The sequence below is a fragment of the Impatiens glandulifera genome, chromosome 9 (genome assembly GCF_907164915.1).
Source record: "Impatiens glandulifera chromosome 9, dImpGla2.1, whole genome shotgun sequence".
Lineage (NCBI taxonomy): Eukaryota > Viridiplantae > Streptophyta > Magnoliopsida > Ericales > Balsaminaceae > Impatiens > Impatiens glandulifera.
This window is the reverse complement of record NC_061870.1, coordinates 30,496,349-30,512,196: the sequence shown is the minus strand read 5'-3', so window position 1 is coordinate 30,512,196 and position 15,848 is coordinate 30,496,349. Positions and strand designations below refer to the sequence as shown.

At 31.9% G+C, this 15,848-nt stretch overlaps 3 protein-coding genes and 1 non-coding gene across 4 annotated transcripts; 2 read left to right on the top strand and 2 right to left on the bottom strand.

Annotated features, from left to right (window-relative positions):
- The first annotated feature begins 1,213 nt into the window (after nucleotides 1-1,213).
- On the top strand, nucleotides 1,214-3,550 carry LOC124913724 (phytoene synthase 2, chloroplastic-like). Its single transcript, XM_047454140.1, has 6 exons — nucleotides 1,214-1,471; nucleotides 1,672-2,276; nucleotides 2,360-2,410; nucleotides 2,492-2,664; nucleotides 2,744-3,172; nucleotides 3,250-3,550. The coding sequence occupies exons 2-6, from the start codon at nucleotides 1,823-1,825 to the stop codon at nucleotides 3,424-3,426; spliced, it is 1,284 nt and encodes a 427-aa protein (XP_047310096.1). The 5' UTR covers nucleotides 1,214-1,471; nucleotides 1,672-1,822; the 3' UTR covers nucleotides 3,427-3,550.
- Nucleotides 3,551-3,827: 277 nt separating this feature from the next.
- Nucleotides 3,828-6,516, bottom strand: LOC124913725 (ras-related protein RHN1). Its single transcript, XM_047454141.1, has 8 exons — nucleotides 6,265-6,516; nucleotides 6,109-6,186; nucleotides 5,865-6,032; nucleotides 5,721-5,769; nucleotides 5,455-5,528; nucleotides 4,755-4,848; nucleotides 4,066-4,188; nucleotides 3,828-3,982 (listed from the first exon to the last, which is right to left on the bottom strand). The coding sequence occupies exons 1-7, from the start codon at nucleotides 6,301-6,303 to the stop codon at nucleotides 4,085-4,087; spliced, it is 606 nt and encodes a 201-aa protein (XP_047310097.1). The 5' UTR covers nucleotides 6,304-6,516; the 3' UTR covers nucleotides 3,828-3,982; nucleotides 4,066-4,084.
- A 244-nt stretch (nucleotides 6,517-6,760) lies between these two features.
- On the top strand, nucleotides 6,761-6,842 carry TRNAS-AGA. Its single transcript has one exon. It is a non-coding gene; the product is annotated as a tRNA-Ser (tRNA).
- Nucleotides 6,843-7,486: 644 nt separating this feature from the next.
- LOC124916608 (probable L-type lectin-domain containing receptor kinase S.5) lies at nucleotides 7,487-9,886 on the bottom strand. The gene has a single exon (XM_047457347.1). The coding sequence runs from the start codon at nucleotides 9,728-9,730 to the stop codon at nucleotides 7,604-7,606; it is 2,127 nt and encodes a 708-aa protein (XP_047313303.1). The 5' UTR covers nucleotides 9,731-9,886; the 3' UTR covers nucleotides 7,487-7,603.
- Between the last annotated feature and the right edge of the window lie 5,962 nt (nucleotides 9,887-15,848).

The following is a 15,848-nucleotide window of genomic DNA, read 5'->3' as shown; positions in this document are numbered from 1 at the left end:
TTGTGTTATTTAAATAAATTTATGAAAAGTTTTAATAAGAAAAAATATTATAATAATTTGATTGATTAATTATTTAAATAATCAAAATTCCTAAACCCTGATTGTATAATGTCTTCTATGAAACATTGAAACTTGAAAGTGCCACCTCATCCTGTATTTTAAATTATTAATAAAGTTTCAACTAACAAAAACTAGTGACGTGTTAATATTACCATCTTGCAATTAAATGTCCAACTTTTTAAAAGTTAATTCAATTGCAAGACTTTTCAAATCTCATTCACATCACAAGACAAGTTCTTGTTTGTTTGTTAAAACAATGACTCTAAATTAAAGTTTTATACTAAAATCACATAAATATTATATTGTATAAATTTATTAAAGCCTATATACCAATATATTATTTTAGTAAATTTTATAGCTTATTTGTTTAATTGGAAAAGAAGTTATTTTTAGTAATTTAAAGTGACCAGACCAATATATATAGAATATATAACAATAAAATAGAAATGATAGATATAGAAAATTCATAATAAGAAATTTGAAAGTGGATAACGCATCGTAATTTGACTGACAAAATAATATAATTTATTATACTTTTTACTTTTTCTAACATATAAGGTAATTTATTATATATTTTTTCTCTAATTTGCTATAAAGACTTATTTAAATAACATATATAAAAGGAAAAAAAATATAATGATGGTCAACTATTTTAAAAAGGTAATATTATTTTTAGTAAAATTATTTTAATATTTTAGTAATGAATTGAATAAGTGAATAAAAATAAAGTGAAATGATTTTTATTATTTAAATTATTAAAATAATTCAAATCAAATAAGACATAAGAAAGACATTAATTAGAGTAGAAAACAAATGTGGTGAAGGGAAGTGGTGGTGGTGTGTTTTCCGACGCTTTTTGTCCCACCCCATAAGAAATGGGACCCAGATAGAACATCCCATGTCGTCTTTGGGCCCCCAAGGTTTAGGTCGCAATTGTGAACCGCTCAATTCAGAGGTTGCCACGTTAATGCACTCTAAATCCATTGTTTTCTTTTTGCTTGCTGACGATAACCTTATCGTCTTCTCATTGGCTGATCTCTCCACGTGTCTCACCCTGTTCGGATTCTCCCGTATCTTCCTTTCTTTTCTTTTCTTCATTTCTAAACTCGATCCGAACCCGGATGTGGTTATGCTCATAAAGATTCGTATTTTATTTTATCACCTTATTTTATTTATTGCTCAAAGGCTGCCTTACCTGCTTACGAGCCATTGAAAAGAGGAGAGAGAGATAGAGAGAGAGATACAAACTTCAATATTCAATAATCAATAATCTGGAAGAGTCTGGAAATGGTAGCACTGAGTGGCTGAATTTCTTTTCTTTTCTTTTTGCCCATGAATGAAGTGGATGCTTGAAGACAAAAGAAAAACACTTTCTTTATCCATTGGAGCTCTCCTTGTGCATGAATCGCAGGTAATTAACAACCCGATATTTATCTATCTGTCAATTCACATTTTGCATTGGATTTATGCTACACGATATGGGTGTTCATCATCTGAAGCAACATCTCACCACGTGTATTGAAAATTGAGATTCCGATTTTTTAATGGGCTCTGAATTATGAATGAATGCCCCATTGTATCTCACTAAGATTTTATCTTTATACAGCTAAGCTAAGCTAAGGACATCAATTCTGAAATTCGATTTTGAGTAAAACTTGAATTGGGTTTTGCTAAACAGTGAATGAATTCATCTGTGCAGTCTCTGATCTAGAGAAATACAGAAGAAGAATAAGAAGAAGATAAAAGCAGCAGACCGAAGAACATGTCTGTTGCTCTATTATGGGTTGTATCGCCCAACTCTGAGCTTAGCTGTTGCGGATTGATGGAAAACAAGTTGGTAGATCCTCTGAAACCAAGAAACAGAGGTGGAGCTTTAATCCGCCATGCAAAATTAAGGGCGGGGAAGAAAGAGAACTGGAATTCCGATCTGATATCTGGTTGGGAGAGAACATCATCAACAAGAACAAGATGTAAGACCCATATAGTTTCGAGTATGGTAGTTAACCCTGGTGCGGGAGAAATTGTGATGTCATCTGAGCAAAAGGTGTATGATGTGGTGTTAAAGCAGGCTGCTTTAGTGAAGAACAAGATCAAAGCCAAGGCTGATGAAGATGTTAAACCTGAAGTTGTCCTTCCGGGTTCTTTATCCGTTTTAAGTGACGCTTATGATCGTTGCGGCGAAGTCTGTGCAGAATATGCCAAGACATTTTATTTGGGTAATTTAATTACCCCCCCTTTTTCTCTTTTCTTGAATATATATATATTATATTGTATATAATCTTTGATGACATGATTTCAGGAACATTGCTGATGACACCTGAGAGGCGAAAAGCAATCTGGGCTATATATGGTGAGTTTAGTTATCATCTTGAATATATGGGTCTTGGTCTGGTTTAACTCGTGACTAAGTTATGTTTGTTTGGTAAATTAGTATGGTGTAGGAGGACTGACGAGTTGGTTGACGGGCCAAACGCTTCGCATATAACGCCAATGGCTTTGGATAGGTGGGAATCAAGACTGGAAGATCTGTTTCGAGGGCGTCCATTTGACATGCTTGATGCTGCTTTGGCTGATACAGTTGCCAAATTCCCAGTTGATATTCAGGTAACCAACCGCCCAATGATGATAAAAACATATTTATTTCAGTTTTCCATTTAAATGTTGTTGTTTGTGTTCTTAACAGCCTTTCAAAGACATGATTGAAGGAATGAGGATGGATTTGAGGAAGTCTCGATACAACAACTTCGACGAATTGTACCTCTACTGTTACTACGTGGCGGGTACAGTCGGGCTCATGAGTGTTCCCATAATGGGAATTGCTCCCGATTCCCCAGCCTCAACTGAAAGTGTTTACAACTCCGCCTTGGATTTGGGTATCGCTAATCAGTTGACAAACATACTTAGGGACGTCGGGGAAGATGCAAGGAGGGGTAGGATTTACCTGCCCCAGGATGAATTAGCTAAGGCAGGACTCTCGGACGAAGACATATTCGCCGGTAAGGTGACTGATAAATGGAGGAATTTCATGAAGAGTCAAATCAAAAGGGCTAGAATGTTCTTCGATGAAGCTGAGAAAGGGGTTACTCAGCTCAGTGCAGCCAGTAGATGGCCTGTAAGTATATATATTTTTTAAAATTGCATCACCTAAGAAGATCATCAATACTAAAAATGTGAGAAATTGTCTGATAGGTGTGGGCGTCCCTGCTTTTGTATCGACAAATTTTGGACGAGATTGAGGCCAACGATTACAACAACTTCACAAAGAGGGCTTATGTGAACAAACCGAAGAAGATCGCGGCACTGCCCATTGCCTATGCCAAATCTCTCATGCCCGCATCGAGAGCGCTTTCTCATTCCTTAGGCTAGATTAGATCCTCAACCTGTTTCCAAATCAAATACAGTTCCAGGCCAGAAAAGCATATGATAAAGAAATCTGTTGTACATCATATCATAAAAGTTGCTATATATATTTTATTCAAGGCTAGCATTAGTCTTTGCTTAATTTCTCCCTTAATTATTAGGAGCTGCTAAATGCTAATACATTTCATATGATTAATTGATAAAGATACAAAATTTTGTTTGAGCTTTGAGTTTTTTTCATGTCTGTTTCACATTAAAAGCATTCATGATTGAAGTAAAAGTTGAACATGTCAAAATCTCCAATGATGGTTAAAACAACAAAGACTTGACAAGAAACAGAGATGGCTAACTTTGGAAATGCACTTTCCTGCTTAAACACAAACTTGCAGCAAAAGGAGGATAAGTAGTAAGAAGAGCCAACATATATTTATTCACACAAAGCAGTCTGTCTCTAAATTGATTTACATCCTTCAGTTTGAGTTATTAACTAACAGAAGAATATAACAAGGTGATGCATAAAATTGCGATAGAACATTGGAACTTCATGCTATATGTCGAATTCCTGCAAAGAAGACGGTCCAGGTCCATTTCATTTGAGGAAATGTGTAGAAAGTTGCAACTAATTAAAGAGAAGAATAATTTTACCGAAAAGGATTTGCTACAGTTACGAAGAACAGCATGAAGCAGCTCGGGCTCCATCAGCTGGTCTATCAACAAGAACCATTCCTGCCGGGTTTTGAGCAGGTTGAGCTCTAGGCAATCTCTTAGCTATCGACCAAAAGAAGCAAGCCCCATTAGTGGAAGAAATAAAAAAAAAAAAATGTGACACAGAGTTCATATGGTTTTTTCATGGATTGGGTTGAATTTGAATTTGAACCACCCATCCATAGTTATTTCAAACAAATGTAATCTGAAATGCCTAAAGCAAGCCTAGGAATTTGAACAGAATAATTAATTGTGAAAGCTATCATTTTAATCCAATACAGAAATTCAAATAACATAGTAATACCAACTCAAACTGCTATCTGCAGATTCTGCACATAAGCACATGGGTGAATTGTAACCCAAGGTTAAACGATGCATGTGAGTCAAATCAGAGTGCTTGGACTCATTAAGCAAGCTCTGGAGATCAAAATTTTCAAATAGGAAAAATAAACCAGGGAGACCTTGGCCCCCCTTCGAGGGTTTGTTAACGCTTAAATCCAGATTAATCAGAGACCTCGTGATTCTGGATATCATATGGCTATATTAAAAAAAGGTGGCTTTTCAAGGTTCTTCTAATTGATGATACTATGGGAATAACCACATTGCCAAGAATATGAAATTAGTCATACCTATTTCATAAAAGATATCGTTGACATTGGAAGCAGTTTTGGCAGAAGTTTCCATGAAAAATTGGCCATTTTCTTCAGCATATAAGCGTGCCTCCTGCCAAGTTATAGAATAACAACATTAGTCATGTAGACAAGCCATAGAAGTACTCTGCGCATACACACACATACGGAACAGGGAAGTTTTGAACATATAATGCAAGTCTATGGAACTGCAATCGGTAAATGAATAAACAAATTGAACCAATTGAAAATAATTGGCTTGACCTACTATGAGACATGATAATCAAGACTTAGTGTGGGCAGGAAAGGGTACATAACGAAGTGAACACTCTATGCTTGATATCTCATTAGACATTTTCTGATAACAATCATTTCGTTACTTTTCAAAATAAAAAAAAATCTAATATGATAATATTAGAGAAAATTAACCAAAATTGATATTTGACCTATAACAACTCAAATCAGCTTAGAAATACCCTATTAATTGAAAATTTTCATCTCTTGCCCAGGAATCCAAGTAAATAGAAGATGGACAAGATGCTGCAATCTCTCTTAAAATCACAAATAATTTAGGCTGCTAAGGGACTTTAATGCTGATTTGATCATGCATAATGTCATAAATAGAAGATTATTTAGAACAAGAACATTGAGAATGCTACAACTTCATCACAAAAACATAGATAAGATTAATATGATTTACTTCTGCAGTCACTTTTCTCTTGTCTTCCAAGTCAGCTTTGTTCCCAGCAAGTGCCATCACCATGTTAGGATTACCTATTACCAACAACAACAACAAAAATAGTTACAAATGTAGATTAAGATTAAACATGACTATAATTGCATTGATGTCCTGAACATAAATCAACGAATGCTACTGAAGAGTGATATTCTTTCCCAATGTTGTATTGTTCTATTGTTGTGTTTCTAGCTAACCGTATACATCAAACAATGCAGGTAAACAAACACCTTGTTTCTGAAGTTCTTGCACCCACTTCTTAGCCCTTACAAATGAATCCTTTAAAGAACAAATAGAATGGAAGACAGAGGACAATTCATTAACAAACATGATGTTATATAGGTAAAATACAGAGATGTGTTGTTTCCTGTTACCGCGTTAGTGATGTCATAAACGATTATTGCAGCAGCTGCTCCTCTATAGTACATCGGAGCCAAGCTATGATACCTTTCCTGGCCGGCTGTATCCCAGATCTCGAATTTGACCGTCACATCATTGACAGCCAGCGTTTGAGAGAAAAACGCAGCCCCTATTGTCGACTCCTGCAAATCAAATCCATCGATCATCATAAAGTAAAGGGCACGAAAAATGCAAAACCTATAAAATAAAAAAGGGTACCTGGAATTCGAGGAATTGACCTTTGACGAATCGCATAACGAGACTCGATTTCCCAGCTCCCATATCACCGAGTAAAACCTGAAGGAAGAATCAATTATGAAAGATCCGATTGCTTCCATACATGCAAATAAGTAAATAAATTGACTGGTTCTTTACCAATTTCGCGTTGAGATTGTTTTGCCCCATCGTTGCCATCGAGTAATTCACACGCTATTTTCCCAAAAATCAAAAGAAGCGGACCGCAGAATCCAAGTAATTAAGAAGAAGAAGAAGACGATGATGATAATAAAGACACGAAGGACGACGGTGGAAGAGGAAATTAAGAGCCGGACTATCTGAGACTACTGTTTGGAGATCGCTTTTTTCTTACAAATGGGGTTCAGAAATCAGAACTTGACTGAAGAAGAAGAAGATGATGATTATATTAATTGGGCTGATTATTTTAAGGTTGTGTCAATTATAAGTAAATCAAAAAACAAGTCAGAATGCAGATTGTCTAACACGGCAATAACCACATGCCATAATATGAATCAAACGTGCCCTAAAATTATACTTCCTAAAGTCTTAAACAAAACAAAAATAACTATTCATTTTGTTCCCTGGAAGTATTTTTAAGAAATAATTAGAATTTAAATAAACTTACTCATCAGTTGTGGACGTGCCGGAGTGGTTATCGGGCATGACTAGAAATCATGTGGGCTTTGCCCGCGCAGGTTCGAATCCTGCCGTCCACGTTTTTTAATTTTGGACCTAAATGCTGTTCATACTTATAGTCTTCCCTGTTTTAGAGTGGATTCTAAGATTTTTGAGTTGAGTGGATTGATGATTCATTAGGTGTGGAAGGTGTCTATTAATTCAAAATATCAGTTATCCATTATACCAAATTTGAGTTAATATTTTACAATTCCAAAAGTCAAATATGATCATTAAATACATTTTAGTACATGTTTTGAGATTTGACTTTTGACATGGACAAAGATAAGATGTGCATACTTATTTGGGTCTTCCCTGTTTAAGAGTGGATTTTATTTATTGTTTGTTTGAGTTGAGTGGATTGATGAAATGTAGTTTCCTTCATTAGGAGAGGAAGGTGTCTATCAACATATATCTTGTTAATTCAAAATATCCATAAATATTTTACCATTTCAAAAGTCAAATGATCATTAAATACATTTTCGCACATGTTTTGAGAGTTGACCTTTGGCATGGACAAAGATGTGTCAATGTATCTACCACCACCAATTCCTATTACAAAAAGTTTCAGTAGAGATTGATTTTCCAAAGGCAACATGTTTTGTAGTTTTAGTTATAAATATTACAATCTCTTATTGCATCTTTCATGTTTAGTTTACCTTAATTAGGTACCCTAGATCAGATGTCTGTGAGCAAGCAAGCAATGAATAAAAAAAAAAAAAGTAACACATAATGGCAGAAGTCTTATAAAAACTTTCTGTACTAACCTCGCCATAAACAAATAAAATTTACAATATTACAACTACAGAATGTTGTTGAAACTGTGACCATCTGGAGTTGCTGGAGCATTACTATCTGGTATGGAGTATCTTGGAGTCCATTCTGACATGGTGAATGACTTTGTTTCAGTTGCTGTTGTACTCAAACTTAAACCATCCATTCCCATCGGTAATGACGGCCATACAAAAGATGGCCTGAAAGGAGCAACCTTAGGCAGGGCCATAGACCCGGATATCATTTGAGGGATTGTTTGTGTCTTTGGCCGTTCGCTAGCTGTTGGATGTGAACAAGCCAATCCCAACAGCAGAATCCTCTCCGCTTCCTCCGGATTAACCACGTTTTCGTTATCATAATCATCATCACCATCCTTCTTCTTCTTCAACCTTTCATCAACTGCATCAAGAAGCCGCCCCTCTCGGTAAAGTGACCAAACCCAATCAACCAGGAATTGGTATCCACCCGTCTTACTCCCTGGTCTAATCCCGCAAACCACTTCAAGCAAGACTGCCCCGAAAGCATACACATCAGAGTGTTGTGTAGCCTTGCCTGTATGGAAACACTCTGGCGCAATGTAACCCAATGTACCCAGAACCCCTTCCGCCTCTGCATACGAGGTCTTCTCTGCATCTAGTGCACGGGCAAGCCCGAAATCCCCTAACCGGGCGTTGAAATTGGTGTCTATCATTATATTGCTGGCCTTCAGGTCGCGATGGACCACTTTTTGATCATACTCGTTGTGGAGGTATTGTAAAGCCGATGCTACGCCTGAGATTATCTTGTATCGTAGAGTCCAACTCAAAGGCTTTCTATCTGGACCGTCGTTAAACAGATGCATATCCAAGGACCCATTGGCCATGTATTCGTAAACCAACAGTAGTTTCCCGTTCTTGTGACACCATCCTCGGAGAGGGACCAGGTGTTTATGGCGGAGACGGTTAATGATCGTTAGTTCCGATAAGAAATCGTCTTGTCCTTGAATGTTTCCTCTCGAAAACCATTTCACAGCTACCTCTAGATTCTCGCTTTGGAAAGTGCCTCTGTATACAACTCCATACCCTCCTTGTCCTAGTTTGTTTTTCTCGTCGAAATTATTCGTTGCTTTTTTCAAATCCTTGAACTCGAATTCCCTTGGCGTCCCTGGAAGGCTCCTAAGGGCACCCAATATGTCAGAGTAGTTATTCTTTCCGCGGCGGCGTTTGTAGACATAGTATCCCACCGCCGCAGCAATCAAAATCAGAACCAGCGTTGGTACTACAACTGCTATTACGATCTTAATAAAAGGTTGTTCCCCGTTTCCTTCAGCGTAATGCTCCACAGTCAGATTCCATCTCAAGACGCAGTTAAGTTGTACTGTGCTACCGGTTGACGCGGAGAATCCGAAATACGAGTTCTGATTCACAACTCCTCTCAGCTCGAGTGGAGATTTAAGGACGGGAACCGTCGGTTGCGGCGGCGATGGACCTAATTGAGTAGTCGGTGCTATGAACACTTGGATGGATTTATTAACGCCGTCGTATTGGATCCATATGTCGTAGAATTTGGCTCCGATAGGGGCGAGTTCGATTCCGAGAGGAGTTAGTGAAGCGTTTACCTTAGATCGTACCGAATGGATGTTAAGTCCGACGTGATTATCGTCCGGATCGAAATCCTGTTTCACAGTGTCAAGCTCAACCGCCACGATTTGATTGCTGGATTGACCGTCGGTGGAGGAATTCGTAAGACCTAAGTATTTTCCAGAGCTGTTAAGCGGAATCTCGAAATCCGGCGCAATGACGAACGCCAGGCCTTCGCCTGCGGTTAGATTCTGCGGTCGGAAAATGTTGATCCGGAAGTAAACATTGAATGATGCGACTCTATCGGCTACTGAATCAACGCTTCCCTCCCATAGTTTGAAACGTTTCTTGAGGAAAACACGGCCGGATTTGTTATCGATTGGTGATACATCGGGGTTAAGAGAATCTGGCGTGACTTGGAGAGCATCGTTGTGAATCAGAGCTGGTTGTTGGACCTGAAATATTGTGTTGTAGTAAGCGAGATCGTTGAAAGGTCCGTAGGTTTCCGAGAAGGTCTGGAGTGCGGCGGCGGACGGCGCCGGTGCTAAGGAAATGAGGAGGACGGTGAACAGCGTCGCCGCCGTGAGTCCTGCCATATCATATGGCGGCGAGATTGGTAATTCTGAGAATTAGAGAGGTCTGTTGAAGAAGAAGAAGAAGAGAGGAAGCTTGAAATTGTGAAACGCTCAACTTTCTTCAATTATTCTTTGAACGTGAAACTGTTTTTAATTAGGAAGAAGAGAGAGAAAAGGCAGTTTGGACAATTGGAATAATCTCCGTTTGCTGGGAAGTTGCTTAATTATTATCTGTTTTAACCACGCTTTCCCGTTTACCACTTTTATTTATTATTATTATTATTATTATTATTATTATTATTAATTATCATATTTAAAATTTTAAACAACGATATTCTTGACTCGGACTTACATTGGCGGCTTGCCTTGGTGGGCTGATGTCTTTAGATTTATTTTATTTGTTTATTTTAAATAAAATATATACATGTTGTTTTTTGTTAGACAATGCTCGTGCTTTAAATATGTTATGTCGTATAAGATTCTAACTATCCAAATTTTAACTATTTAAAATTTTTGTACAAACAAATAAATGTCTATTTTCTTACTTTATCATAATAATTTCATTTCTTAGTTAATTTATCTAATTTGTAAAAAAAAAAAAAAAATTATATTATATATTTTTCATACACTTTTAAATGCATTCAAACTATAAGTCTAAATTGATAAAGAGTAAACAATGGTTATGGTCTGCTCACCAAAACCTCGGTCCTAAAATATTTGCAGCACCCGTTTCTCGGCCCTAGTGTGCATATGGGCCAATTTATGTTTTTTGTTGAATAATTCTGTTTTGTTTCCTTTCTCTCTTATTTCTCTCAAACCGAATTCTATTATTTTGAAAGTTGTTGTAACAAGTTTGTAACCAAATACTCTTGGGTAATTCAGCCGCTTTAAATGCTAATGCTCACCCCACTTTTTGGCTTATGAATTGAGGTTTGTGAAACTTGTTACTCTAAGTTATTCTCTCGGTCTTGGACCCCTATCTTAGACTACTAGGTGTATTCTAGTAGTATTTCTCTTCTCACATTCGGCTCTTCTCTCCTTAACCTCGAATTCTTTTCTCAGTCTATGTCCGTTGCGCTTGAGTATTGAATTCCACCATCGGTCCCAACTATCAAGAACCCGTTTCTTGAATTAAAGAACTCGAAAAGCTCGGTTATTGTTTCAAGCTTAACACAATGTTATGAAGTTATTTGAAAAATAAATATAAAATTTATCTATATTTAAAATTTCTAATATCTTCCTTTAGATTACACATCTTTGTAGCTAATCATCAAAATCAATTTTAACAAGTTAGAATGTGTAAATCTCAAAAACAATACTAAATTTTAAAAAATACGTCCAAAACGTCACTATATATCATTTTATTTCAAAACGTGACAAATTAATTAGAAAAACAAAAATTATACGTCAAAATAAGATAACACGCGTTTTGTCTATTATAGAAAAGTCTTAAGTGACTAAAATTTTAATAGTTTAAGCCTCATATGATACAATTTAAAATTCGAACTATATTTAATAAAACAAATAATAATTCAGCCTATTATAAATTTAAAATGTACATGAATAAATAATAATATCATAATATTCAATAATACAATCTAGTATATAAAATATATTTGTATTATATGAACATAGAAAAATATCATAAATTATAAAATTCAGTATATAAAAATAAAATAAAAAAATTGAACGTAACATTATGGATCAGTGTTAAGATAAATATTAGTTTGCTTACTATCAATCAATATATAATAATTTGTATCATTGATGGCATGCTAACAAAAATCTTACGTTTATGATGCTCCCACCTTATATTTAATTCATATATGCGTTGTGGCACGATAAAACTCATCAAATTGTTCTATTAATATTTGATATTTAAACTTTGTTTTTAAGTAATTGGTTAGTTGGGTTTTTTAGTTTTAGTGATGCTGAACTTATTAATCAAATAAAAGTGAAAGGCTTGAACGATTTTGATTCCATTTAAACGATTTATTTATGCTTTTAAAATAAATATTCTTAAATAAACTAACATGTATTCCGTGTATTTGCACGAGTAATAATATAAAAAACTGTAAAAAAATATTACGATAAAAATATTATAGCATTTTAAATTTTATTTTTAACAGTTTTAAGTTTATGGGCGAGTCAACCCACAATCCGACTCAAGTATCCAATTACTCCAAATTAACCACAGCTTTCGACCCAACGATCTGGACACTTTAAAAATTAATCATCATATTAATTATATATATATATATATAGATTTGTTAATCTTTTCTAATCAATACACAAAATCAATCTCAGACTTAAAAAAAAAAAAATTCAATTAAGTCAAATTACTATATAAAAATTCTGGTTTTATCCTAAGTTAATTTTAATTCATAATAATATTACAAGTTATACCGCTTTTTAATAGAATTCAGTAGAAGAGTTTTAGTAATTTATGATAAAAAAATCAATTGATTAACTAACTTTATATTTTTTTTAAAAACTGCAGAAAATAGTAATACCATTTCTATTTAGAGAATTAATATTTGTATTGTAACTATCTACTGTAGTTTATGTTATTTGTATATCTGGATGGATCCAATAAAATTTTCTTGTTGCTGAAAGCCAATAAAGATACTTAAAATAGCTATACAGAAAGAAAGATTATAAAATAGTCCACTAAACTTAAAAAGTAATTAATGACCTAATAAATCTAATATTCATTAATTTAATAAGCAGCCGTCCTTGGTTGTTATAAATTATATACTTAATTAGCTGTCATCCACTTGCTTAATTTGATAAATATAAAAGTTGAAAAGTTATATGATTATTAAATTATTTTTTATCTTATTTTTGCATTATTTTTGTTTTTTTAATTTATATTTATTAGCTTTTATGATTTTTGCATTATTTTTATCTTTTTATTATCTTCGTTGGCTTTTATGATTTTTGCATTATTTTTATTTTTTATTTTATCTTCGTTGGCTTTTATGATTTTCATAGTTATGTTTCTTCTTAAATCAAATAGTCTTAATTAAGAATATTGTTAAACATTACGCTATTAGTTTGTTTAAATATATATATATGAAAAATGAATTAAGATATACATTACGAGATGATCATTTAGGTCAACATATTTATAATAAATTAATTACAGGAATTTTTGGTTAAGTTTTCAATGCGGAAAAAGTCGCTGTTCTAAGAAAACGTATGAATGATTAATTAATTTACAATAAATTCCATCTTGAGGTTTTTCATTTTATTCTTCAACTAACTAAACTTTGTCCAGTAGTACAAGAATACTAAATAAATTATACTTGTTTTTCGTTAATAACTATTTAGCACATGTCCAGAACTCTAGTTTTTACATTTGTTCTTTATTTACTTTCCGTGTTATTTATGTGAGGTTCTTGGTTTCTTGTAATTTTTCTGTTTATATAAATTTGAATAAATAAATTTTTAAGAATTTTTATTTGCTTGTAAATGATTTCTCCACCGGAATTCTTATTTCATCTCCTAACCAAATTTTGAAATGTCACAAGTATGTCACCTCTTAGTCAATTGAGATTAAGCATTTAACGAATTAATTTGAATTCATTATAATTGGATTAGAATTATTTAAATTATCTAAACAAAAATTTATTTTTCTCTAAATTATATTATACCTTTATATAATATATCTTTTACTTATTTCTTAGTTAATCGTTTTATTTTATTATTATCCTTTTTTTTTCAGATTCAACTTTTTTAATTATCAAATTTTAATTAATTAAAATATTTAAAAATAACGAATTAAGGTTTTAAAAAAATTATTATAAATATAAAAAAATAATTATAACATTAAAAATTTAATAATATTTTTTTATAATTAAGTTAATTAAATATATTAAACATTAAATAATCAAATAAATCAAGAAGTAATTATATTTTTCATTTCATAAAGTATCTAGCACATCCAGAACTCTGGCATTTAATTATTATTATTATTATTATTATTATTATTGATGTTCTTTATTTAATTATTTATTTTCCGTGTTATTTATGTGATCAAATTGACTGCCTCTTTGTTTCATCCAGAACTCTAGCATTTACTTTTTATTATTATTATTATGGCTGTTCTTTATTTAATTATTTAATTTCCGTGTTATTTATGTGATTAAATTTGACTGCTTCTTTGTTTCTTTTATTTTTTTTTGTTTATGTAAATTTAAACAAATAAATAAATTTGTAATGATTTTTATTTGCTGTCTAATTTCGAGACTAAAAAGTCTTAGGCTTGGTTCGAATTTAGGGTTATTTGAATAATTTAAAGAGAAAAAAAATATTGTTGATAAATTTTGAGAAAGTAATTATTATTTTTAGTAAAAAAAATTTGAAAGTATGGATATATATAATAAAATAAAAAAATTATAATTTAAAATAAAAGATATTTTAATATTTTTGTTAATAAATTGAGTGATGATATGATTGAAAAGTGAATGAAATGATGTTTAATTTTGTTTGAGTTATAAAAATAACTCACGAACTTTCGGTTTAGGTTTTTTAAATAACTCAAACAAAATTAAACATCATTTCACTCTCTTTTCATTCATCATACTACTCAAATAATTAACCAAAATATTAAAATACTATCTATTTTAAATTATCATTCTTTTATTTTTTTTATATATATATATATATACTCTTTAAATTTTTTTACTAAAAATAATCATTAATTCTTCAAAATTATATGTCAACATTATTTTTTTCTCAATTATTTTAAATAACTCAATAAGCTGAACAACTTAAAACCAAAATTTGAAATAGCACAAGTATGTCACATGAGTCTATAGATTATTTTAGTATGAAATATTTTATTTTAAAAATAATAAATCAATATTTTGACATTTATATATATATAAATATATATATATATATAAAATATGATACTTAATTTTTAAATTATTCGAATTGTTGGATCCAGAGTTGTGGTTATCCTAACAAAACAAGTACAACGCTTTAACCAACTAGACTAATAAAATTTTATATTTTAAAATCAACACCAAATTTGATCAACGCGAGACATTTTAATAATATAAGTCAACTTTTTAACTAACTAATATATATATAAAATAATGCTTAATTTTCAAAGTGTCCGGATTGTCGAATCGAGAGCTGTGGTTAACTTGAATATAAATATATGAGAATAAATGGATACTTGGGTCGGATTGTGAGTAACTCGTTCATAAACTTAAAACGGTTAAAAATAAAATAAAAAATGCTATCACATTATTAAAGTACCCGTGGGGCGAAATCTGGTTAAAAAAATAATTATTTTTTTCTTTACTTTCTCGTTATATTTTTCATTTTTTCGATTAATAACATGATGTCACATCGTTCTCTCTAATTATTTACTCAAATTTTTCTTCTCTGTCACTCTTATTCAATTTATTAACAAAAATATTAAAATATCATATAATTTAAATTATTATTTTATATATTATTATTATAATAAATTAATATCTTTTAATTTATTTAAAAAAAATAATCTCCTTAAAATGATAATGTGAATTAAAAATCTAATATCTGGTTACTTAATTTTTTTGAAAATATGTCATTTTATTCAATGCAGATAATACGTCCTTCAATTCAATGTAGACAGACTGAACAACATTTGCATTTTTGCAAAATGTAAGGAAAAATAATAAATATATAATAAAATGAAGTACCCAAAATTTAAATAAGATATAAAGGACTGAGTAATCACAACAACCTCAAGGAAATCTCATATTCTCGACCACCTCTCAATACTATTAAATTGATTTATTCTTAGTTAAAGATAAAAAAAATAAAATAACTTTGACTATTTAAGAAAAGAAAAACATTAATTTAAATCCTGATTAAATGATCCTCATAGATGAAATGAAAATGCATTATTAGACTATGAAAATGTAGATATTAAAAGTATTAATATAAAAAAAAATTAAATAAGATTTCAATTTTTTCAATAAAGAAGATATTGTATATGAGAATCTAACAAACTAACTAACAATATATATTTGTTTTTTTGAAGGGTGCAACTATTTCATTGATCAAAGTTACTAATAATATTAATTTTATTTTATAATGAAGAGTGAGAATTTACTTATCTTATTTTTTTTATTAGATA

Coding starts and splice junctions, on each gene's coding strand:
- LOC124913724 (XM_047454140.1), top strand. CDS start 1,823: ATGTCTGTTGCTCTATTATGGGTTGTATCGCCCAACTCTGAGCTTAGC. Junction 2,411..2,491: donor AGCAATCTGGGCTATATATG/GTGAGTTTAGTT, acceptor TTGGTAAATTAG/TATGGTGTAGGAGGACTGAC. Junction 2,665..2,743: donor AATTCCCAGTTGATATTCAG/GTAACCAACCGC, acceptor TGTTCTTAACAG/CCTTTCAAAGACATGATTGA.
- LOC124913725 (XM_047454141.1), bottom strand. CDS start 6,303: ATGGCAACGATGGGGCAAAACAATCTCAACGCGAAATTG. Junction 6,187..6,264: donor ACAATCTCAACGCGAAATTG/GTAAAGAACCAG, acceptor TTCTTCCTTCAG/GTTTTACTCGGTGATATGGG. Junction 4,849..5,454: donor AGAGAAAAGTGACTGCAGAA/GTAAATCATATT, acceptor ATAACTTGGCAG/GAGGCACGCTTATATGCTGA.
- LOC124916608 (XM_047457347.1), bottom strand. CDS start 9,730: ATGGCAGGACTCACGGCGGCGACGCTGTTCACCGTCCTCCTCATTTCC.